Source organism: Rousettus aegyptiacus, unplaced genomic scaffold (assembly GCF_014176215.1).
Source record: "Rousettus aegyptiacus isolate mRouAeg1 unplaced genomic scaffold, mRouAeg1.p scaffold_m13_p_16, whole genome shotgun sequence".
In the NCBI taxonomy this organism is placed as follows: domain Eukaryota; kingdom Metazoa; phylum Chordata; class Mammalia; order Chiroptera; family Pteropodidae; genus Rousettus; species Rousettus aegyptiacus.
The window spans coordinates 54,033,582-54,055,430 of NW_023416291.1; the positions used below are offsets into that span (position 1 = coordinate 54,033,582).

General features: G+C 64.3%; 1 protein-coding gene across 4 annotated transcripts; it reads left to right on the forward strand.

The window, feature by feature from the left end:
- Positions 1-1,339: 1,339 nt before the first annotated feature.
- On the forward strand, positions 1,340-18,870 carry ATP8B3 (ATPase phospholipid transporting 8B3). 4 transcript variants are annotated; one of them, XM_036234190.1, is made up of 28 exons: positions 1,340-1,427; positions 2,867-2,922; positions 3,380-3,471; positions 3,852-3,965; positions 4,637-4,735; positions 5,038-5,099; positions 5,571-5,643; positions 5,766-5,836; positions 6,256-6,338; positions 6,949-7,107; positions 7,377-7,465; positions 7,984-8,174; positions 8,263-8,471; positions 9,552-9,580; positions 9,661-9,817; positions 10,138-10,329; positions 10,409-10,521; positions 11,878-12,042; positions 12,166-12,277; positions 13,090-13,165; positions 13,332-13,449; positions 13,736-14,105; positions 14,182-14,405; positions 15,829-15,912; positions 16,069-16,308; positions 16,456-16,594; positions 16,813-17,000; positions 17,941-18,870. In XM_036234190.1, the coding sequence occupies exons 2-28, from the start codon at positions 2,877-2,879 to the stop codon at positions 18,394-18,396; spliced, it is 3,951 nt and encodes a 1,316-aa protein (XP_036090083.1). In that variant the 5' UTR covers positions 1,340-1,427; positions 2,867-2,876; the 3' UTR covers positions 18,397-18,870. The 4 variants fall into 4 exon arrangements, with proteins under 4 accessions (XP_036090083.1, XP_036090081.1, XP_036090082.1 ...); XM_036234188.1 differs by lacking the exon at positions 1,340-1,427 and having other exon boundaries at positions 2,367-2,922; positions 13,096-13,165; XM_036234189.1 differs by lacking the exon at positions 1,340-1,427 and having other exon boundaries at positions 2,368-2,922; positions 10,448-10,521.
- The last annotated feature ends 2,979 nt before the right edge of the window (positions 18,871-21,849 follow it).

Genomic DNA, 21,849 nt, shown 5'->3' on the forward strand with positions numbered 1-21,849 from the left:
TCAGAGCACCGTGAGGAAGGAGAGGAGCTCCCCAACACGGGAGGCATGCAAGCTTTCAGCCTGCCGAACCTGCTGGCCGGCAGCGTCCGAGAGTCAGTTCTTGCTGCTCAGGAAACTCTCCACCCAAGAGGAAGTTGGGTCCCCAGATCCACTCCTCACAGACGCCCCCAGCAAGGTCTCTCCTAGAGGCTGTTAGGGCAGCTCCTCCAGGCTCCTCCGGGATCTCTAGTTCACCACTGGGTGGGGCAGGAGGTGATGTCCTGTGTAGTTACCACCCCACGCTCTCATTCACCCAATATCTGCTCCCGAGTGATGCTGGTGCCCCAGGGGAGACCCTAGCCCCAGGTGGGGAGGAGAGACTAGGGCACAGAGTCACACACGGGTACCCCCTCTGTTGTGTCAAGGCTAGGCCACAGGGGCGGACCCCGAGGCTGGGGGAAAAGGGTGGGGAGGGGAGGGACAGCGCCCAGAGCCCAATGCCTTTCTAATTTCTGCTCTTCAGGGCTTTCCTGAAAGTGAAAATATGAGACAGCTTAATCATCTCTGTGCCCCCAAGTCTGCCCGTCCCCATGAGCCCTCGCTTGGGCACCCTAACTTTAGGAACCTCCCACACACCCTCCTGCCCTGGCTCTCGCCCCTCATCTCCCCTGGAGGCTGCGCCAGCCTCGCCGCCGTCCCACCACCATCGCCTCCTTCCTCTGGAGGAAGGCCCCTCCAGAGCCCCACTGCACGCTGGGTGTGCACACCCCGGGACCGAGCCCTGCGGGCTTCCCCCTGGCGCCGGGATGGTCGGACCGACGCCCCCAGCCCGGCGCCCAACACTGCACCTGCTCAAAGGAGTTGCGAAAACCTAGGCACGCAGCTCCGACTCATGCCGAGGTATCTACAGTTACCTACTGCGTGTGCTCCTTCCTCCCCGGGATCCGATTCGTCCTACCCAGGCCCAGCTGACAAGGTCTGTTCTTGGTGAGAACGAACACGCCCTCTTCACGCCCCTGCGCAAAGCCACGCCCACTGATGCAAGGCCCCGCCCACTGACGCAAGCGGCCCGGGACCACCCCCACCGCCTGCAGCCCTTCACCCCTGGAAGCCGGCTCCCGCCTACGCTGGCACCACGCCAGACACCCTCCCAGGGTCTCTGCCCAGGCCGCACCCATGGTCCCCACGCCATCCCGCCCCTCCACGAGGCCCCGCCCCACCTTCTGTCTTAGCCCCGCCCCTTCCCATCCGGCCCACCATCTGCCCCGCCTTCCCCGCCCCGCCTTCTGTCCTGGCCCCGCCCTCTTCCCCGCCCCGCGCCCGCCCCGCCCCGCCCGCTCCAGGCCCGTTGGTCCCCGTCTAACAGCTCCACCAAGTCCTCCACCCTGGACGGCCGCGCATCGTCCCCGTCCCCGGCAGCCCGGCGCCTCCCGTCCCGGCCTTAATAGGTGAGCGGCGGCGCCACCACTGCTGTGCATCGCTAGGTGCCCGCGCACCCTCTCTGGGCTGCTCCGCCTGCCAGAGGGAGGGCGAGAGATCGCTGCGGCAGCGAAGAGGGCGCCCCCTAGAGTTTCGCTCGGAGTGGGGTCCGCAGGCCATGCCGGAGCGCCTGGTGTTTGTGGACCCGGATCCCCTGTCCAGGGAGGCCCGGGCGGGGGGGCTGGGCTCGAACCCCGCGCCCTGCAGCTGTGGGAATGCTCCGCGCTTCCGGGGCTAAGGGGGCGCTCTAATGAGCTGAGTGAGGGTGAACACCGGACAAGCTCTGGGGGCGTTCTGATGCCCCAGGTACACACTGTGTGGGTTCCGGCGGTCCCAGCACTCCTCCAACCCCACCTGCCCCGTGCTGGGTCTCCCTGGGCTCCGAGTCCCACTGGCTGAGCCTCACTCACCCTGAGCCTCACTTCTCATGTGGCGAATGCCCACAGCCCGGCTCAGGCTTCCAGGAGACTCAGAACTGGCCCTGAGCCAGGTCCTCCCCCACCGGCCCTGAGGGACATGCATGACAGAGAGGCCAGCTGTCGCTGTCCTGGGAGATTCCCAGTTCAGCAGGCAGCCCAGACGGGGAAAGACGCAGAGGCGAGAGGGTGATGAGACCTGGGATGGGGGACACCGGGGGCAGAGGGGGCGCCCCGAGGAGGCGCCTGAACCGGCGGGGCGGGGCGGAGAAGTACGAGCTGAGACCAGAAAGGTGAGGAGGCCTGACCAGGAATGAGGGGAGGGTGCTTCCCACGGAGGCAACCGCCTGGGCAAAAGGCTTGGAGAGGACCAAAGTGCTGAACGCTGGGGGGGATGGATGGGGGGCCCCCTGCTGAGACACAACTTCCTGGCGATGGGAGGAGTGACCTCGAACTAGCGGCGGAAAGGTTCTGGGCTCTGTGCGAGGTCTGGTGCCCGCCTGCATCCCGGCTAACTGCTCCGAGATGGTGCTCGAAACGGTCAGAGCAGCCGGGCCCTCCTGTGCGCACTCAGAGCTGGAACGCGCAGTCAGTCAACAGGCACTGATGGAGCCACTCGCTGAGTGGGCAGTGTGTGCTGTCTGGCTACTGAGGCAGGAGGGGATAGCGGGGAGGCCCAGAGAAGGTGGGTGCGGAGGCCCCAGGAGGGCTGATGGGGGCCCGGCAGTGGAGGTAGAGTCCTTCATCTTGGGGGACCGGCTGTAATGGAAGGAGAGGCGACCTCGGCTTGCTGACTGGGAGACGGGTGGATGAGGGGCTGTTGCAGAATTGGGGACACCAGGGGAGGACATGCAGCCAGTGGCTGGACCTTCAGAGCCCAGGCAGAGGGCAGCTAACGTACATGGGAGGTGGCGATCTGGAGCGGGCAGAGTAATGGACAATGTCCGGCGAGCCCCAGGAGACTGGTGTGACCTCGGCCCCTCCCCCGACAGCCTCACCAGCATGGGCAGCCTGGCCCGCCGTGAGCACCATGAGAAGAAGAGCTCAGGTCGTATTCCAGGCTGGGCATGGGGCACAGGGTCTGTGGTAGCTGAAATGTGGGGACTGGGGAGGCTACCCCCACCCCGTTTGACAGGCCGAGTGGGGGTTCCTGCTGGCTTACGAACGGCCCCATACTCCACGAGTGAATGCTAGACTCAGGAGTCGGGGGCTGTGGACCCAAAATATCTGGCTGGTCATGCAGCCCCGCACACCTAGGAGCTGGGCCCCAGGCCTCAGTTTGCCTCCCCTCCGCAGAAGGAATGGGCACGGATGGGTCCCCAGGGCCGGTCCTCTGAGCCTAGGGCCTGGCCCGGTGGTGTTTGTTTACCACCCTCCCACACCCCTGGCCGTGAGCCTGGAGTCCTCAGTGCCTGGGTTCCCCGGGGGCCCATTAGCCCTTCTCTGGGGGGGTCGTTAGGTGGTGTTTGTCTGCACCCCAGTGATGCCCGCTCTCTCGGCTCCAGCATTCACCTGGGAAGTAAAGGCCAACGACCGGGCCTATAACAACCAGTTTGAGGAGAAGGCCTTCCTGTGTCTGTGGAGGAAGAAGTACAAGGTGGGTACCCCAGCGCCCCCGCCCCGCCCTCTCCTCCCGCCTCTCGCCCGGCCTCCCTGTCCCCAGTTTTAACGATGAACAAATCGTCCTTTTGGTGAGAGTTTTCTGTCTCCTTGGCCCCGCCCCAGTGCCCGTTAAAATAAGTTAATGCGAAACCTTCGAAGTATGACGTGTCCACTTTGAAGGTCACAGCCCTGCTCTGTGACCCTCTGCACCCAGTAGGGGCTGGGTTGATGCTGGCTCGAGGCCTTGCCCTCAGCAGGTGCTCAGTTACAGCTGGTTGTGGCCGGAGGGCATGACAAGGCCTGGCGGGGCGGGGTCGTCGGGAGGCCTCTGGCCTGGGCGACACCTTGACCCCCCCCCCCCGGCTCTCTTTCTAGGACAACATCATCCACACGGCCAAGTACAATGTCTTCTCCTTCCTGCCCTTGAACCTGTACGAGCAATTCCACTGCATATCTAACCTCTACTTCCTTCTGATCATCATCCTGCAGGTGAGGCGGGGCAAGGGCAGCCCCAGGGGTCCGCGCGCTCCTCCTTTGGCCCGCCGGAGCCCCTTCCAGGCAGCCCTCGCTGACTGGCCACCCCCGCCCCATGGCTCCGTAGATCCACAATGGTCTGCGTGTGCGTTTGTGTCTGGTTAGGGGTCAGTGTCCAGCCTCTCATGGCCGCGCCCCCACCAGCCAGCCCAAGGCCTGGCACACAGGAGGCGCTCGATTTCTGTCATGTGACGAAGGCTCATGGGCGGCTCCCCCAGGTCTGAGGAGGGTGCATCCAATGTTTATCCAATAAACATGGAGCACCTACTATGTGCTGGACACGGGACCCGGCAGGGGCCCTGATGCCCACTGTCATTAGACCGCATGGTGGGTCCGGTGATGGTCTGGGGTTCGCCTGGAGCTCAGGCCTGAAGGGCAACAGGGAGGAACAGGGTTCCTGGGAGGGAACAGGAAAGCCAGGCTCTGAGGGGGGAACCAGCGTGGGGCTGGTAGGGCTTCCTGGAGGAGGTGCCACCCGTTCACGAGGGAGAGGACCTAGAGGGGCCGTTGTCCCAAGGTGTGTGGAGGCAGGTGGCCGGGGGGTGGGACCCAGGACGCCGGGTGGGCCTGGGGGGAAAGGGCAGGGGGGCGGAGGGCCGGCCTGACCCACGCCCCGTGCGTGTCAGGGCATTCCCGAGATCTCCACGCTGCCTTGGTTCACCCTGTTCATCCCGCTCGTCTCCCTCCTCGTCATCCGGGCCACCCGAGACCTAGTGGACGACATCGTAAGTAGGGCGGGGGCTGGGGGGCGTGGGCGCGGGGCAGGGTCCTTGTCTTGCCACCGCGAGGGACAGGTGCCCCGTGGCTCTTGGTCTTGTCTTGGTGGCCAAACCGGGCGACAGGCGGAGTCTGCCAGCCTCGTGCGGGGGACGGTTGTCCCAGCAGCAGCCCACCCCCCAGGTCCCTGGGCAGACGTGGCTGGTGCGGGCCGACTAGCGGGGGGCCGCCCGTGTGAGCCGGGGCTGGGCTCTGCGCCTGGGCACGGCGGGGGGCGGGGCTGCCCCTGACCTCCTTCCGTTTGGCTCAGGGGCGACACAGGAGCGACAAGACTATCAACAACAGGCCCTGTCAGATGCTGGTGGGGAAGAGGTGAGGCCCGGGCGTGGCCCCTGGGGGCCCGCGCCCAGGAAGCTGCAGGGAGGACTTTGCAGGTTGGGGTGCCCAGCAAAGCGCCCGGATCCTTCCATGGCCCAGATGCCCAGGCCGAGTCTGGCATTTGACAGGGACGCAGCCAGCATTTATTAGATGCCTGCTGCCTACCAGGCCTGGATCGGGTCCTGGGGTAGGTCAGAGGCTGAGGACCCCGGGCTGAGAGTTCAGCTGGGGGAAGGTCCGAAGGCCTTGGACAGAGCCGGAAGCGGAAGGGGGTGGGGTCAGGCCAGGCTGGACGTCGTCCTGTGCGGGCCGGCTCCTCCGCAAAGCTCTGTCGGTGGGCCCGAGGGGGCATCTGCAGCCCCTCCCCCAGCTTGCTCTTCCAGACTGGGGGGACATGGGGCTGGCGGTTCCGAGGCCGGGCCTGGTCGGGGCCCCCTCTCACACCTGGGGCCCGGGCCGCCGCAGCTTCCTGTGGAAGAAATGGAAGGACCTGTGTGTGGGGGACCTCGTCTGCCTGCACAGAGACAACATCGTCCCGGTGAGCCGGCGAGCCCCGCCCAGACCGCCCGCTCCCGGGGGCGGGTGCCTCCCCCCCCCCCCCCCCCCCCCCCCCCCGTCCGCCCTGCAATGGTGTCCCCTTTCCCCACCGCCGCCCCGCAGGCCGACATCCTCCTGCTGGCCAGCACAGAGCCCAGCAGCCTGTGCTACGTGGAGACGGCTGACATCGATGGGTGAGGCACAGGCCCTCGCGACGGGTTTGGGGACCCGGGCTGCAGCGTGGCCTTGCTCAGCGGCCACAGAGAGTGGCTCCCAGGCCGGCCGTCCTGGGAGCACTTCGGGGCGCCTGAAGTCTGGCAGGGCCAGCAGCTTTAAACCAGACAAAGGGACCCGCCTTCTTCACAGCAACATTTTCAGAGGGCCCCACTGTGCTCTGGCTGTGGCCGCCCCAATAGCGAGGAGGCCTGGCCTTTTGCGGATGCCCTCGTGAGCTTGGCAGGGTGGCGTGCGGGCTGGGCCACCCCTCGGCTTCGGCCTTGTCCCTCTTTGGGTAGGCGGCACACAGTAGGGCCTTGGCAAAACCTTCAGGTGCGTCTGGAAGGGTCTGGGCACTGTCTGTCCACACCTCTCACTCCAATCTCTCCATCACCAGGGAGACCAACCTGAAGTTCAGACAGGCCCCATTGGTCACCCACCGCAAGCTGACCAACATAAGGAAGATGGCTTCCTTCCAAGGTGATTGGCGGGAGTCCATCCGTCTGCCCATCGGCGCCTCTTCCTGCCCCTCTGTGTGACCTCGCTGGGTTTGGGGGATGGCTCTGGTGTGTGCCGGGGGTCTTGGGACGGCTTCTAACAGGCTAGCTTACCCCAGGCCTGTCCTATGTCCCCCAAATCCATGTAGCAGTCAGGACATTTTCTGTTATTGTTATGAAATGCTCTTTTATTAGGTGTTACATTTTATTTTTAAATTATGATCATGTTTTTGGTTATTTAATCAATAAGGCAGCCTGCGTGCCCGGCCGGGGACAGGGACCTGACTCCCGGGGCTGTAACTATGAGGAGGGGAGGGTGACCTGGCTAGGGGATCAGGGGTGCTGCCCTCAGAGGCACGAAGGCCAACTCAGGGCCCTGAGCCTGGGCAGAGCCGGCGCTGGGGCGTCCAGGAGGAGGCCGTGTAGTGGGGGGCGGGGGGGCAGCAGGGTGATTTTGGGGAAGTGTGGGGCCCATGGGGTGGCCAAAGCCAGAAGGCGATAGACTGTCACTCCCGCCCCACCCCGCATGGGCGAGGGGTCGGCCGGGGAGCCCAGACGCGCACTCGGCTCCCAGACCACCCCGTCGCCCACAGGCAAGGTGGTGTGCGAGGAGCCCAACAGCCGGATGCACCACTTTGTGGGGTGCCTGGAGTGGGACGGCAAGAAGTACCCCCTGGACAGCGGCCACATCCTCCTGCGTGGCTGCAAGATCCGCAACACGGACACCTGCTACGGCATGGTCCTCTACGCCGGTACGGCAGCCGGGGCCCGCCGGGCCGGGCCTGGCGGCTGCCCCGCACAAGGCTTCGGTGGGCTCTGGGTTCTGACGCTGGAGACGGGCCTGTTGAGCCAGCGCCCTAGTGTGGCTGGGGAAGATGAGTAGGTGGAGAGGGGGTGACAGAGGGATGGACGGAAGGACGGACGGGTAGGTGGGTGGGTGCGTGGATGGGTGGGTGGGTACGTGGATGGACCAGCAGCCTGATAGGTGGACGGGTCAGTGGATGGACACAAAACTCTCCAGGTTTTGACACGAAGATCATGAGGAGCTGTGGCGGGATCCACCTGAAGAGGACCAAGACCGACCGCCTGCTGAACAGGCTGGTGATCCTGGTGAGCTGCCTGGAGCCCCTGCCCTGGGGGTGGGGGGGGCCCGGAGGATGGGAGGGACAGAGGGCCTTAGTTTCCCTTCCTACAAAACGTGCAGCCTAATCCTACAGACTGTTCTGTGGGCCAGTGAATCTTTTCTTACCATGTGATTTTTCTAAAATGTCTTTATAAAATAAATTTTGATCCTGATTTTTTTTTTCAAACCAACAGGAGTTAATAAAATGCTCACCTACCCTCCACAAACATTAAATAATCTTTTCTTTTTGTCTAATCAACTTTATCTTTCTAAAAGTCATTGTAATGATAATTTTTAAAGTAGCCACAAAACCCAGAGAACCTTCAGGAGTTTTCCCAGTGGGACGGCCAGCTCCCTCCACCCTGGCTCCCCTCCCCCGTCCTGATGGCCGAGCCGGGGTGGAGGGCTCGCAACTGCGTGTTCGTCCTTTCGGTGAGTCCCTGGGGTGTGTTGGTGCCACCCTGGGTCCCTGCACATGGTCCACTGTCTCCCGCCCGCTGTGCAGATCTTCCTGGCCCTGCTGCTGGTCTCCTTGGCCTTGACCTTGTCCTTCTGGTACGTGATGCCGGAATTAAAGGGCAAGCATCGCTACATCGCCGAGAAGCGTGTATACAGCTTGCCCACTGAGGTCTTCCTGGTTTTCTGGGCCTTCCTCATCCTGCTCAGTGTCATGGTGCCCATGGCCATGTTCATCCTGTGAGTCCTCGGGGCCACCTGCCCGCCCTCCCCAGCCGGGCTCCGCGGCGGGGCAGTGGGCTGGGACGTGACCATCGCCTGTTTGCAGAGCCGAGTTCATATACCTGGGAAACAGCATCTTCATCAACTGGGACCTGCAGATGTACTACGGGCCGCAGGACAGGCCCGCCAAGGCCCGCAACACCAGCCTCGCCGACCAGCTGGGCCAAGTGGAGTACATCTTCTCGGACAAGACCGGCACCCTCACCGAGAACATCATGACCTTCAAGAAGTGCTGCATCAATGGCATCGTTTATGGTGGGGACCGGCCCCGCGCGTCCCTTCCCCATGGGGACACACAGCAAGGTCTGGCCAAGGGTGCGGGACAGCCCCCCGCAGAGGAGGTTATGACCCCCAGAGACCTGAGCGAGTCTCGGGGACATCTGACCTGCCCCGCGCTCAGCCCCACCCCCAGCGCTCCCTCCAGATCAGAGCCACAGACCCGCAGCCGCAGGCGGCGTCCAGTGCGAGAGTTGGCCGGCCGCCGGCCGTTCCTGCAGAGGCCACGGGCCCACGTTCGTGTTTCCCCGGCTGCACCGTCTCTGTGGTGACGCAGCTCCGCCCGCATCTCGCAGCACCTCGCGCCTCACGGGCGGAGTAGCGTTCCTTTGCTTTCCACAAACCTCGGATGCGGACGTCCGAGATCCGCAGCCCTGCCGCGTGCCGCAGAGGCAGAGTCGTGCTCTGCTCCCGACGGTCCGTCGGGGGGCCTTGCCTGCAGACGCCGGCTGTGAATTTCACAGCATTCCCACGTGTCCCGAGAGAATCGTCTTCTTTCGGCTTCCCCTAGCCCATCAGAAATGCGAAACCCCTTCTTAGCTCACGGGCCACAGGGAGACAGTGGTGCCGCCCAGGGCAGTGTGCGAGAGCAGGGGCGGGCCGCAGGCCCAGCCGGCTGATGGCCGGGCGCAGTGGGCCGTCGCCAGGGTGCGGAGCAGAAACGTGCCTGGCCCGCAGCCAGGGTCTGGGGCTGCATGATACGGACCGTGGGGGCGGCGGGGGCTTTTGTGAAATCACCCAATTTTTCAGGCCGGCGGCCAAGTCCACATTTTCCGGAACACCACAAGCGAGATGGAGCGTAGGCAGCTGGGCCCTGTGGGCCCAGACACCCTGTGGTTGGCTTTGGCCGCCCTTCTGAGGTCCCCCGGGAGACATGGCCCCGTGTTTCCCTCCTTTGTGCAAAAGGCAAAGCCGAGGCCGGGGTCCTCGGTTGCCTGGGGCATCGGGTCCGGGCCTGGTTTGTCCAGGTGGCCCCAGGAAGCCTGACGTCGGGGGGCAGGGGCCTTGGGACCCTGAGCCATCCTGGGGAGCTGAGCCTGAAGCAGGGTCTTTCCCCAGGCTCGGACGACGAGATGGCGCCGCGTAAGGTGAGTGCTGGCCGCCCCGCAGCACTGGATGGCGGGGGCCGGGCAGCGACATGCCCAGACGCGGCCTGTCTTGCCCCTAGGAGAGCTCCAGCTTCTGGACCAAATATGCCGACGGGAAGCTCCCTTTCCGAAGCCTGAGGTTCATGGGCGCCATGCTGGAAAGGAAGGAGAAGGTGGTGCAGGAGTTCTGGCGCCTGCTGGCCATCTGCCACACGGTGATGGTGCAGGGGACGGACGGTGAGCGGTGCCCCGGGCCACCTGGCACAGGCCCCTGTCCCAAGCCCCGCCTCCCCTGGCCCTGGGGGACATCGGTCCCAGGGCTCCAGCGAGCTCTGTCCCCGAGCTGGGAGGGGAAGGTCATCCAAGCCGCGACCCAAGTGCCCACCTTACTTTGTGGGGCTTAGAGATTGTACTGGCCTGAGAGACCAGTGTCTTGTCAACATCTGGTGACCTGCTGCTGTGTCCATGTCCCCTGGCTGCAGAGGTGGGCGGCGGGTCCCCAAAAGATGGCAGGCTCTCTGCGAACGCGCCCCGCGCCCCGTGGTCCCCTCCCTCAGTTGGCGAGCTGGTGTACCAGGCGGCCTCCCCGGACGAGGAGGCGCTGGTCACCGCGGCCCGGCACTTTGGCTACGTGTTCCTGGCGCGCACGCAGGACAGCATCACCGTGGTGGAGCTGGGGGAGAAGCGGGTGTACCAGGTGCTGGCCATCATGGACTTCAACAGCGTCCGGAAGCGGATGTCGGTGCTGGGTGAGCAGCGGCCCGGGCCCTGGCGGGGGCGGGCGGGGCAGGGGGGGCGCGCGCTGCAGCCAGGCCCCTCCCTGTGCAGTCAGGAACCCCGAGGGCTCCATCTACCTCTATACCAAAGGCGCCGACATTGTCATCTTTGATCTCTTGTGCCACAAGGGCTTGATGGAGTGTAACACGGAGGAGGCCCTAGCAGTAAGTCCCTGTGGGGAGGGAGGGAGGGAGGGAGGCTGGAGGGGGACAGTGCGCGGAGAAATGGCCTCAGGTACTCAGGGTGGCCGCCGACGGTTGTCCAGGCTGCGCGCTGCACAAAGTCTCCCCCCCCACCAACACTGGTGAAGAGGAGCTGAGCTCCAAGCTACACCCACCCAGAAGAGGCGGCTTTTTCTAAGTCCCACAGGGACAGACGCCCTGGGGTTGGCTTTGGCCCGGGCCACCGCCCCCCTCTCCCAGCCACACCCGGGTTCCAGGACACGCCCGGCCTCCCCGTTCTGGGGCTGTGTGCTTCCATCTCCTGCTGGCCTCTCTGGACTGGTCTCTCTTTGCCCCCCGGAGCCCCCCAGGACCCCAGTGTCTGGCTCGTAGTTTCCTCCGTGCTCAGGTGATGCCCCGGGACCTCTGCTCAGGTGCCTCCCTCTAGTCTGTCACTCAGGGCGCCTTGGTCCTCAGGGCTCCATCATGAGGGCCCCACCTCCAAGGGGACTTTTCCGCTTGACCCTACCATAGGGCTGACGCGTCAGGCCAGGCGCCCCATTGCCAGCCCAGTCTTGACCGTTGGGGCTCCCCCAAGGGCTTTTCTGGGCCCCAGCATTACTTAGCACAGGAGCCAGTGGGATTCTGCAAGGAATGCCTCGCGCCCCTCCCCTGGGGCCTCCAGAGCACGCTGCTCGCCAGGAAGCTGCCAGGGAGGGGGCTCAGCAGGATGCCTTGGCTCAACCACCCCGTGGAGCGGGTAGGGAAACCGAGGCCCGAGAGCCTGTGTCACGTCCACACCTGACCTCTGAGGCCCACGTCCAGTCATGGAAAGAAGTGAGGCGGGAAGCCTGGAGGGAAGTAGGGAGCCACACTGGGCACCTTCTTGGGGCCACTCGGCCCCTAGGGAGTCTCTGGGGTGAGCAAGCTCTGCGTCCTCCTAGGGGCTGGAGACAGGGACCTTCAGAGTTCTTCCTGTCCCCTCTCCCCCAGAGCCCCTTGAGAAATGAGGCAGAGTTGGGTACAGACATTCCTGGGCCCAGGGGTCAGAGGGAGGGGTCTGGGGCTGTGGGCGGGAGTGCGGTAGGGCTACACCGGGGGTCTTCAGGGGCAGTGAGAAACGGGGGGTCACCGCAGTGCACAGGTCTGGAGGCAGAACGCGCCTGGGCCCGGGGGCTGATTTAGAGCTGGTGGGGGGCAGGGTGGCATGTGATCCCAGCCCCTCTGCGGAGGGTGGGCTGTGGGTGGTGGGGAGGTTCCGGGAACCCAGGCAGAGGGAGAGGGTCTGGGAGGAGCGCCCAGGCAGCCAGGGTGGTAACGGGGGGCGCCTGCCTGCCCGCCCGCCTGCCCGGCCCCCAGTCCTTTGCCCAGGAGACCCTGCGCACGCTGTGCCTGGCCTACAAGAGGGTGGACGAGGATGTGTTCAAGGCCTGGCGCCAGCGGCACCAGGAGGCCAGCGTCCTGCTTCAGAACCGGGCCCACGCCCTGCACCAGCTCTACGAGGAGATGGAGCAGAACCTCCAGGTGGGCGTGCCGCGGGGGCGGGGCCGGGAGCAGGTCCCAGCTCCGGCCCTGCAGGCCCCAGCCGCCCCGCGCCTGCCAGGGTCGCTGGGTCCCTGCTCAGCCTGCTCTCTGCCCCACCCCCAGCTGCTGGGAGCCACAGCCATCGAGGACAAGCTCCAAGATGGCGTCCCCGAAACCATCCAGTGTCTTAAGCAAGGGAACATCAAAGTGTGGGTACTCACAGGAGACAAGCAAGGTGGGTGCGGGGGCGGCCGCCCTCAGCAGGGAGAGAGAGCAGACGGGTGACCACGTGTGCCGGGGGCCACCGTCAGCCTGTCCTACTTGTCGGAGTCAGCACTGCTTCCGCCCCACCCCCACTTTGTCCCCGGGAAGGGAGAAACGGAACAGTTAGAATGACTGAGATCCCCCAGGCCCCTCCCTCGGGCTGGAGGCGCCGTGAGCAGGGGCTCTTGTTGTCTTCATGGCATAGACGAGCCTAGCCTGGGGACAGAGCTGGCGTGCAGTCTCAGGTCCTGCGGCCCTGGAGCCCCGACTGCCCCCAACTCCACTATGGGCGCCGGCAGAGCCACGTTAGCACTCCTGTGGGCGCGAGGCAGATTCATACCAAGCGCTTCCAACTGCATTTGACCGGAGTATTAGTGTAAAGACAAATGCCAGGCTGGATTATAGTCACTTTTTTGACTTCTTCTGAAGGTTTTGTGGGCTCCTGAAAGTGCTCCTGGGCCCCAGGCACATGTCTAAAGATCCCTTGGCCCTGGCCCCAGGCTCGCCTCCCTGCAGCAGCCCCTCCCCCACCGGCCAGAGTGCAGGCCCCTCTGCCCAGAGCTACAGCCAAAGTCTCAGGACTGGCTCTCATTGGCCGGCCTGGGTCACATGCCCTCCTCTGAACCAATCTTGGTACCCAGGGGGTGTGGCATGCTGATGCGATTGGCTGTGGCTTAGTTCTATGTGACAGGGTGGGTGTGGCCCCCAGGGGGATGGGGGAAGGGAGAGGGAGGCGAGGGGGGCGGCGTCGCTGCCCAGATGCTGAGCTGGGCTGGTTTGCAGAGACAGCCGTGAACATCGGCTTTGCTTGCCGGCTGCTCTCTGAGGACATGGTCATCCTGGAGGAGAAGGAGATATGGTAAGGACAGGGGTCGGGGCAGGGCGTGGCCCCCGGGGAGGGGGTGGTCTGCAGGGCGTTCTGGGCTTCCACCTGGCGGGACTCCCACAGCGGGCAACGGCAGCACAGTTGGGGCAGGGCTGGAAGGAAGCCGGTGCCTGAGCTGAGCCCCGGCTGGGTCCCGCAGTCGGTTCCTGGACGCCCACGGGGAGACCAACAACAACCTGCTGGGTGACAAGGACGGTCTGGAGACCCTGTTCCTGCCCCACGTCAAGATGGCCATGGTCATCAACGGGGAGTTCCTGGTCAGTGTCCGCTCAGGGCTGGCGCCGCCCAGGCCCGGGGCGGGGCGTGGGGTGGGGGGGCCTGGGGGGCACAGCAGGCCAGGGGTGGGGGGTGGACTGCGGGCAAAGGCGGGGCAAACGCGAGGCCAAGAGTGGTTCTCGGAGGGACCCGAGTGATGTGGTCACCTCCAGCCTTGGGCTGGGACAGGAGCGGGGAGGAGCGGTCTGCGGGGCTGTTCACGGGGGCGGGCCGCGGAGCAGGCAGAGTGATGTGCCCCCCATCCCCGCCCCGCCCCGCCCCGGCCAGGACCAGCTGCTGCTGGCGCTGCACAAGGAGCCGCGGGCGCTGGTCCAGAACGTCAGCGTGGACGTGGAGTCCTGGCAGGGGGCGGAGGAGCGGGCGCCGCACTTCGTGAAGTCCAGGCGCGTCTCTCTGCTGTGGCAGTCCCTCGGCGTCCAGCAGAGGAGCAAGAAGGACAAGGGTGCCGGCAGCGGCGAGAGCCCCGAGGTGCAGCGGGAGCGGGCCTTCGTGGAGCTGGCCTCCCAGTGCCAAGCGGTCATCTGCTGCCGGGTGACGCCCAAGCAGAAGGCCGTGATCGTGGCGCTGGTCAAGAAATACCGGAACGTGGTGACCCTGGCCATCGGGGACGGAGCCAATGACGTCAACATGATCAAGAGTGGGTGGCGGGCGGCGGGCGGGGGCGGCCCGCGGGGCGCGGGCGGCGGGGGCTGACGGGCCGCGTGTGCCCGCAGCGGCGGACGTCGGCGTGGGGCTGGCCGGCCAGGAGGGCATGCAGGCGGTGCTCAGCAGCGACTACGTGCTGGCGCAGTTCCGCTTCCTGCGGCGGCTGCTGCTGGTGCACGGGCGCTGGTCCTACATGCGCATGTGCAAGTTCCTGCGCTACTTCATCTACAAGACGGTGGCCAGCATGATGGTGCAGATCTGGTTCGCCTTCTACAACGGCTTCACCGCGCAGGTGCGCCGGTCCTTCCGGTCCTCCCTGGGAGGGGGGGGCGCCCTCACAGGGCGGGGCTTGCCCCGGGGGGGGGGGGGTGGTATCCAGATAAGGGCGGGCGTGCTCCCCGCTCGGCTCTGTGCCCATTGAAGTTGGTCCGGGTGGTGTGGCGAATTTGTGTCCTGAAGCCAGGGCAGGGCAGATGCCCCACCCCCCCCAGTCACATCCTTCAGGGGTGAAAGGGAGCATGACCCCAGAGAAGACGGGGTGGGCGGGGGCTGGGTCCCTGACTTCAAGCCTCTCAAGGGTGTCACGGTGAAGACCAGACGTGCCCTCGGGAGCCCCAGGAGCGTCATAGGGTGATGGCTTCTCAGACACTGTCAGACGCCCTCCTTCCTGCCCTCGGCGGGGCAGCGTTCCATGCTCCCGCGTTCGGTAACGGGCGCTCCGTAGGAAGGAGCCGCGCTTTCTCCTCTCCTCCCTACTCCTTCGCGCAGCTGTTTATTTTCGTCAGTATGGACGCGTGGCTCTTTATTTTATGACACGTGTCGTGGCTCCAGTTGCCCCGATTTGTCCCTTCGACAGACACTGGCTCTTCCCTGAGCACGTCTTCCATTTCCGTCCCTGCGAGGGGCCCCGCACGTGTGCCGTTAGTGCCCCGCCGCGACCCCGGGGGCGGGGGCCTCCCCGTGAGGAGCCCTGGTCCTGCGGTGAGAGGATAATGGCGCTTCGCGGCCCAGAGCCCGGGGCGCTGGGGGTGCTCGCCGCTGCCGGGGTGGCCTGCCCCTCTCGGCGGACAGGGCGAGGCAATGTGCTCGCCACTCCGGTGTCTGTGTCTATCGGTCCGTCTGTCTGGTGTGTATTAAAAACCGAATTCACATGGTTACCGCTGATGCCAGTGCCACAGAACAGGGCCCGGCTTAGCCTTTCCCGGGTACTCATTTATGATGCCTCTCTCCGGCACTGGGAAGCTGGATTCGGGTGGAATTTTGGAGTGTTACTTATTCGTGCGGTGCCAAGATGCTCATGACATGGTTTTGGGTACTGAAACCCGTGTCCTTTTAACTGGACGGGGTCCACCCTTCGAGAGAGGGGTTGGACTGCTCATCCGTGGGTTCTCTCAGCTCTCGTGCCCATCGGCGACTCCCCAAATCTAAAGGGACCACACTCGCACACACGCGGAACGTTCTCTACCCAGTTTTCCTGCTGCGGCTCTTTATCGAAGCCCTCAGCTCGCAGACTCGCAGGAGCTAGCGGAAAAGGACCGGCCCCCGCTGCTTCTCCTCCCGCCTCTGTCAAGTCTCGCTTAGCCCTGCCCTGGTCATACCCCCGACCTGGATGGCGGCGTGATGTTCTGAGCATCCTGCCCAGGCGCCGAGGGGCTCGGGGATCTCCCGCAGCCTGGCGGCCGAGGGCGGCCCACTCACCAGCCCTCCCTCCGCAGCCCCTGTACGAAGGCTGGTTCCTGGCGCTGTACAACCTGTTGTACACAACCCTCCCCGTCCTCTACATCGGGCTCTTCGAGCAGGTGAGAAGGCCGAGTGCCCGCCTCCTTCCCGTGGGTGCTTTTGTCTCTGCCCCCTTCTCGCCTGGGGGCCTGGGAGACCCCACGGCCTTGGAGGGGAGCTCAGCACCCCTCTCCTGTCCATCACTGTGTGGCTGACCCCCAGAACCCACCCCGTAGGACCTGAGCGCCGAGCAGAGCCTGGAGCTGCCCGAGCTCTATGTTGACGGCCAGCAGGCCCGGCTCTTCAACTACTGGGTCTTCCTCCAGGCCGTCGCCCATGGCACGGCCACCTCTCTGATCAACTTCTTCGTGACTCTGTGGGTGAGCCGCGACACGGCGGGGCCGCTCAGCTTCAGCGACTACCAGTCTTTCGCCGAGGTCGTGGCCTTCTCCTGCCTGCTGTCCATCACCGTGGAGGTGGGCAGGGCCCTGGGCGGGGCCTGGGGGCTGCTGACCTAGCTGGGAGGCCTTAGCAGCAGACCCCTGGGGCTGGGCCCGCACCCTCCCCCGCGGAGCCTGGGGACCCCCAGCGCGGCTTCACCCCACCCCCCCACCCCAATTCAGGTTATTCTCATCATCAAGTACTGGACGGTCCTATGCGTGCTCGCCATTGCCCTCAGCCTCTGCTTGTACGTGGTCATCACATGGACCAGCCAGAGCTTCTGGCTCTTCAGAGCCTCGCCTGCGGCCTTCCCGTTTCTGTGTGAGCCCCTGGGGCCGGGGTGGGGGGGGCGCGGGGGGGGGGGGGTGGACGGGGAGGCTGGCCCTGGGGATGGGTGGGGCCTGGGGCCTTGGGGAATTTGCATGGAGGCATCCTGGAATCCTGGAGGTGGAGGGAGGGAGGCGTGGGAGGAGGGGGCACTGCGCAGGCTCGAGGGAGGCCCCACCCCAGCCTGAGCTGTGACCCTGCCCCGTCACCAGACGCGAGCCGCAACATGGTGTCCAAGCCGTCTGCCCTGCTGGTGGTCCTGCTGAACGTGTCTTTGAACACCCTGCCTGTATTAGCCTTTCGTATCATTTACCAAGCCCTCAAGAAGCCACACCTCAAGGTGACGGAAGCTGAGGTTCCCACCGACCAATCGTGGAACCCCAGCCTATGCAGGGAGCAGGTACTCCAAGGAGACATGAAACGGAGGGCAGGGGTGGAGACCTGGACGGACACCCTATGCCCCCAGGGAGCCGTCCTTCCTGGGGTGGAGAAGGCTAGCCCGGTTCCAGCACTGGTGTCAGTGGGCTTCCACCAGGAATTGTCAAGGACGTGGGGGTCGAGATGACAGAAACGACCTGGAAATGGTTGAGGCGAAGGGGAGAGCTTAGAAACACTCCCGGCATCCACCGATGAGCGGTGGGGGAACACGACGCGCCCCATCCCCACGGTGAAATACTGTTCAGCCTCGAAAAGGACGGGTGTCCTGACCCATGCTGCGATGTGGGTGGATCTGCAGGACGTAAACCAGACACAGTGGGACACGTCCTGTGTGACCCCATGACCCCACCCACAGGAGGCCCCAGCCAGGGGCTGGGGGAGGGCAGGGGAGAGAGTGCCTGACGGGGACAGGGCGTCGGTGCGGGACGATGAGAAAGCCCCGGAGGCGGCCGGCGGGGACGGCGGCTCAACACGTGACTGTGCGTGAGGCCACTGAGCGGTGCCCTTATGAATGGTTAAAATGGTCACGTTTACGTGGTCCATTTTACCACAATATAAAAAGGTGGGGGGACTTCCTGGCTCAGGTCACCAAAACCTCGAAGGACCAGTTGCAGCGGGGAGGGGCTTCAGAACTGACTGGAATAGCGGACCCAGACATGGCCACACAAGCGGGACACCTGGCTGCCCCATGGTTTACCTCTCCTGGCTTTGCCACCAGAGGGAGCCTAAGGCTCCTGGAGGCTGGTCACAGTCGGGTCCCAGGGAGCACCCTAGCTGGGTGAAGAGCCTGGCCCATCAGTGGCGGCCGAGGGTTCTGAACCGCCCCTCCGGGAGCGGGTGGCCTGCGAGCCGCGGGCACAGTGCAGGATCCTGACGAGGCCTGCCGGCCCCTTGCCCTGCAGGAGGAGGAGTCGGAGGAGGCCCCGTCGCAGGACGTCATCACCGTGGATACTCAACCCTACCTGCACCGGGGGTCGCGCAGCCGGCGGTCCAGCTACGCCTTCTCCCACCGCGAGGGCTACGCGGACCTCATCACGCAGGGCACGAGCCTTCAGAAGTCACCGGTAGACACCGGCGACCTACTGGCAGATCACAGGTTCCTGCCTGATGAAGAATTGGTTCTGAACATCACCAAGTCGCCCTGGTACCGTAGGAAGATGTCGTTCCTGGGGAGGGCGCCCCAGCTCCAGGAGAAGGTGTCCTCTGAAGACGAGACCCCCTCCTCCTCCACGAGCTCCTACCTGACCACGGAAGAGAGGACCTCGTGCACCAACCGCGCGGCCCCCCCCCCCGAACGTGGCCTCCGGGGCGTCCCTGAAGAAGCTGCCGGTGAAGCAGGTGCAGCTGTACCCTCCTGAGGGTCCACCACCCTCCACAGAGCGGCCGCCGTCATCCGGGGAGAGCCAGCCACTGCCTTCGTCCCAGTCATCTTTAGAGAACCAGCCAGCATCCCTGGAGGAGAAGAAGGCTTTTTGGAAGATGCCACTGCTGTCCTGGAAGAGCTGGCGAACGGGGCCCCACCCCTCCGAGGAGGGGACAGCGCCCCCTCCTGGCGAGACACAGACACCCCCTGCTGCGGCGGAAACTCTGCCCCCGAGCAGGGTGGGGTCACCCACAGGCGAGCAGGCAACAGAGGTGGAGCCCTCGGCCACAGAGAGGCAACTGTCACCCATGGAGCGGCCGCCAGTGCCTGGCACGGCAGCCTCCCCGCCTCCGCCTCGCGAGGAACGGTGACTGCCCAGGCCCAGGAAACGTCAGCCTGCCGACTCCACATCCATTTCTTTTTCTAATAAACGGGGGTCCGTCTGACCTCCTGGGGGCTCACTGCTGCGGGGCTTCCTTCTGCGCCTTATTTTCAAACACCGGGACGCTGACCTCTAGTGGCCAGGTGGCGGAATTGCAGGGGAAGCTGGGCCAGTCTGCGGGTGGGTTGGTAGGTCTGCTTGCTTTCCTCCGCGGCTCTGGGGCACAGGATGTGGTCGGAGCTTCTTTCTCACCAGGGAGCCGAGTGCCGAGTGCCTCCTGCTCACCTGTCCGGCTGGCCACCTGCTGCCCCGCCCCCCGCCCCACCGTGCGCTCCCGGGCAAGCGATGAGGTCCGATTCTGGCACCAGCGCAGCCCCTCCCCCCCAGATAAACGACCTTACACTTCCAGCCCCAGAAAGCAACAGGCAGTGACGCCTCAGCCACCTGTCCCCACAAGACGTTGATCATGAGGCGTGAGTTCTCCCTCCCACTCTTAACAGTTCCCGTGGAAGGCGGACCCGCGAGGGCTGGATGCCCAGGACGCAGAGGGTGGCCCGCGGCGGGGCGGGGCGAGGAGTGGTGGGATGGGCTATCTCCTCCCCCAGCCCCTCCCTTTGCCCATCTTTGGGCTGGGCGAGCCCCTTTCCTCCCCCGACTGCACCCACTCCCCAGCCAACACACACGCCCCCCAGTGAGTGACTAGAAAATAATTTATTGGAGAAAAACAAAACAACAAATCCAGCACAGCAATGGTTAACAAAGACGGATGAAACTATAAGCCTGTGGCCCCGGGGGTGGGGTAAGAGGGCTTCTGTCGCCTCTCACGTTGTGTGAGGGGGGTGCCCAGGCCACAGGGGGAGCCCAGGACCTGAAGAGCTGGTGCGGCTCGAACCGCTTGGGGCGAAGCTGCAGTGGCCGCTGTGGTGGTGGTGGTGGGGGGGACAGGGTGGCAGGGGCCCTGGGACTTACCCACCTGCCCCCATTATGGGTGGGCGTAGCCTACGGCCCCTGCTCCCAACCCCAGACTGGGGCCTCTGGCCGTCAGAGCGTAGGGCCCCCCTTCCTGGGTCCGGCCCTGGAAGGTGGGCTTTCCCCTGGGGGGAGGGCATGGGGCCTCGTGGTAGAAGTGGAGTCATAGGCAGGGAGACCGTCCAGATCCCCCCTCATGATTTTTGGAGCCTCTCTGTTTTCCAGGGTCCCAGCAGGGGCTGGGAGGGGGGCTCGTCAGAAACGGACCTCCCAGGAGGGACAGGAAGGTGAACTCAGGCCCAGCCCAGGGCTGGAGGCCGAGGTGTCTGGAGCGAGGCCTGCTGGTGCCTGTCTCGGGAGGGTTGTTTGGGTCTCAGCCCCCTACCACCCTGGGCGACAAGACTCGAACTGATTGTCTCTCTCCTCTGAACAAGACACTTAGGGATCCATGCTAACGCGAAGCCGACAGGGGCCCACGGTGGCGGTGACAGCCGCCTGCGCCCAGGGACCGGGGACAGGAGGCCTTGCAGGCGCGGGCGGGCGGCATGGGGGCGCCGGCAGGCGGGGTCCCCGTCTGGGCGCTCAGGCCCCGCGGTCCAGCCTCCGCTTCTTCCCTCCCCGCCTCCCACTGGCCGGACACAGACACTCGGAAAGGGGGGACATTAACAGAGCAGCGCACAGGGGCCCGAACAGCAGGACCCCGGGAAACACAAGGATGCACACGGACTGGGGCTCGCCCGCGCCCGTCCCGCCCCCCACCCCCCCCCACTTAGCACAGTATCATCCAGAAAGAGTACATTAGTCATGCATCAAATCAAATTCCATTGCGTCTTTTTTCCCCATTTTTCCTCCTTTTTTTTCTTAAATTACATTTGAACACAACACATAGAATAATAAATACTCTTATAAGACACGACTCCAAAAACAAGAAACAACACGCCGGAGAACACAAAGGTGTCCCTCTCTCTCTCCCTCCCTCTCCTAAAGGACCCGTTTAAGACATCTGCGAACGCCCGGTCCTCGGCCCTCCATCTCGCTCCCGCTCTCCTCTGCCTTTGCCTCTGACCCGCGCCCAGCTTTCGCTGTCCCGACATTCAATATGTCTCCCACGGAACTCGTCAAAGAAATGACATACCATCGTCTGCAAAATTATAATTTAACGGTATAAAGCTTCAAGTCACGTATTCCAAAAACTAGCTAAGGATTTTTTTTTTTAATCACATAAACTATACATTAAATATTTTGAGGTATTTCAGAGAAAATTGTCAAAGGCTCAAAGGAGCTGTGCTGGAGGTTTCGCTCCCTGCGTGGAGAATGGTCTTTGGTTTGTGACAACCGGGTGGGTGCTGGGGACAGGTGGGGGGGGTGCCCACAGGGGCCCAGGGAGAGGGTGGGCATGGGCCTGCTGGAAGAGGGGCTGGCCGAGCGGGGAAGGGGGTCCGGGAGCTGGTGTGTGTGTGCGCGTGCACACGTGTGTGATAAGGTGTTAGGATCGCAGGAATGGGGACGCCTCCGTGACCCCATCTGACCACAGTTGACCGTAGCTAGAATGTTCTACAACCGAAAGGACCCCAAGGAAATTCCTAAATGTCCAGCAGGGGACAAAACAGGAGGGCCTGGCCTCTGACCCTTGGGGAAAGAGTGAGTGACCTGCCCAGCAGAGAGCATCTGAGAATCACTGTCCCCCGCGGCAGGCGCTCTGGCCAGCGGGGCCCAGGAGTTACCAGGACGTGTTTGGGACAGACGGGTGGAAGGAAGGGGTCACGATCCTGTGTTCGGGGGCAGGGACGGTCACTGAGCAGGAATGGGGACTCTTGGGATAATGTCCCAACACCCGAGGTTGTAGAAGCATCACTCAGATCCAGTTGCTTAAAAAGCCCAGACAATAGCGAGTCGATAAGGACGAGAGAACATTTCACACACATCTTTGGTTCAAGAAAAAGGCACTCATCGACCTCACTATCCTCTCTCGCCCTCTCCCGCCCTCTCTCTCTCTCTCTCTCTCTTTCTCTCTCTCTCTCTCATTCTCTCTCTGGTGGGGGGCGGCGTGCCTGGAGGGCAGGCCTTTGCGCACACCTGGGGTGGGGGGCGAGGGAA

What these genes read in the sequence shown, in the direction of transcription:
- ATP8B3 (XM_036234187.1), top strand. Translation starts at nt 2,724, where the DNA reads ATGCAGCCAGTGGCTGGACCTTCAGAGCCCAGGCAGAGGGCAGCTAAC. An exon ending in ACGAGATGGCGCCGCGTAAG is followed by an intron (nt 9,581 to 9,660) that starts GTGAGTGCTGGC and finishes TCTTGCCCCTAG; the next exon opens with GAGAGCTCCAGCTTCTGGAC. An exon ending in ACATCGGGCTCTTCGAGCAG is followed by an intron (nt 15,913 to 16,068) that starts GTGAGAAGGCCG and finishes CCCACCCCGTAG; the next exon opens with GACCTGAGCGCCGAGCAGAG.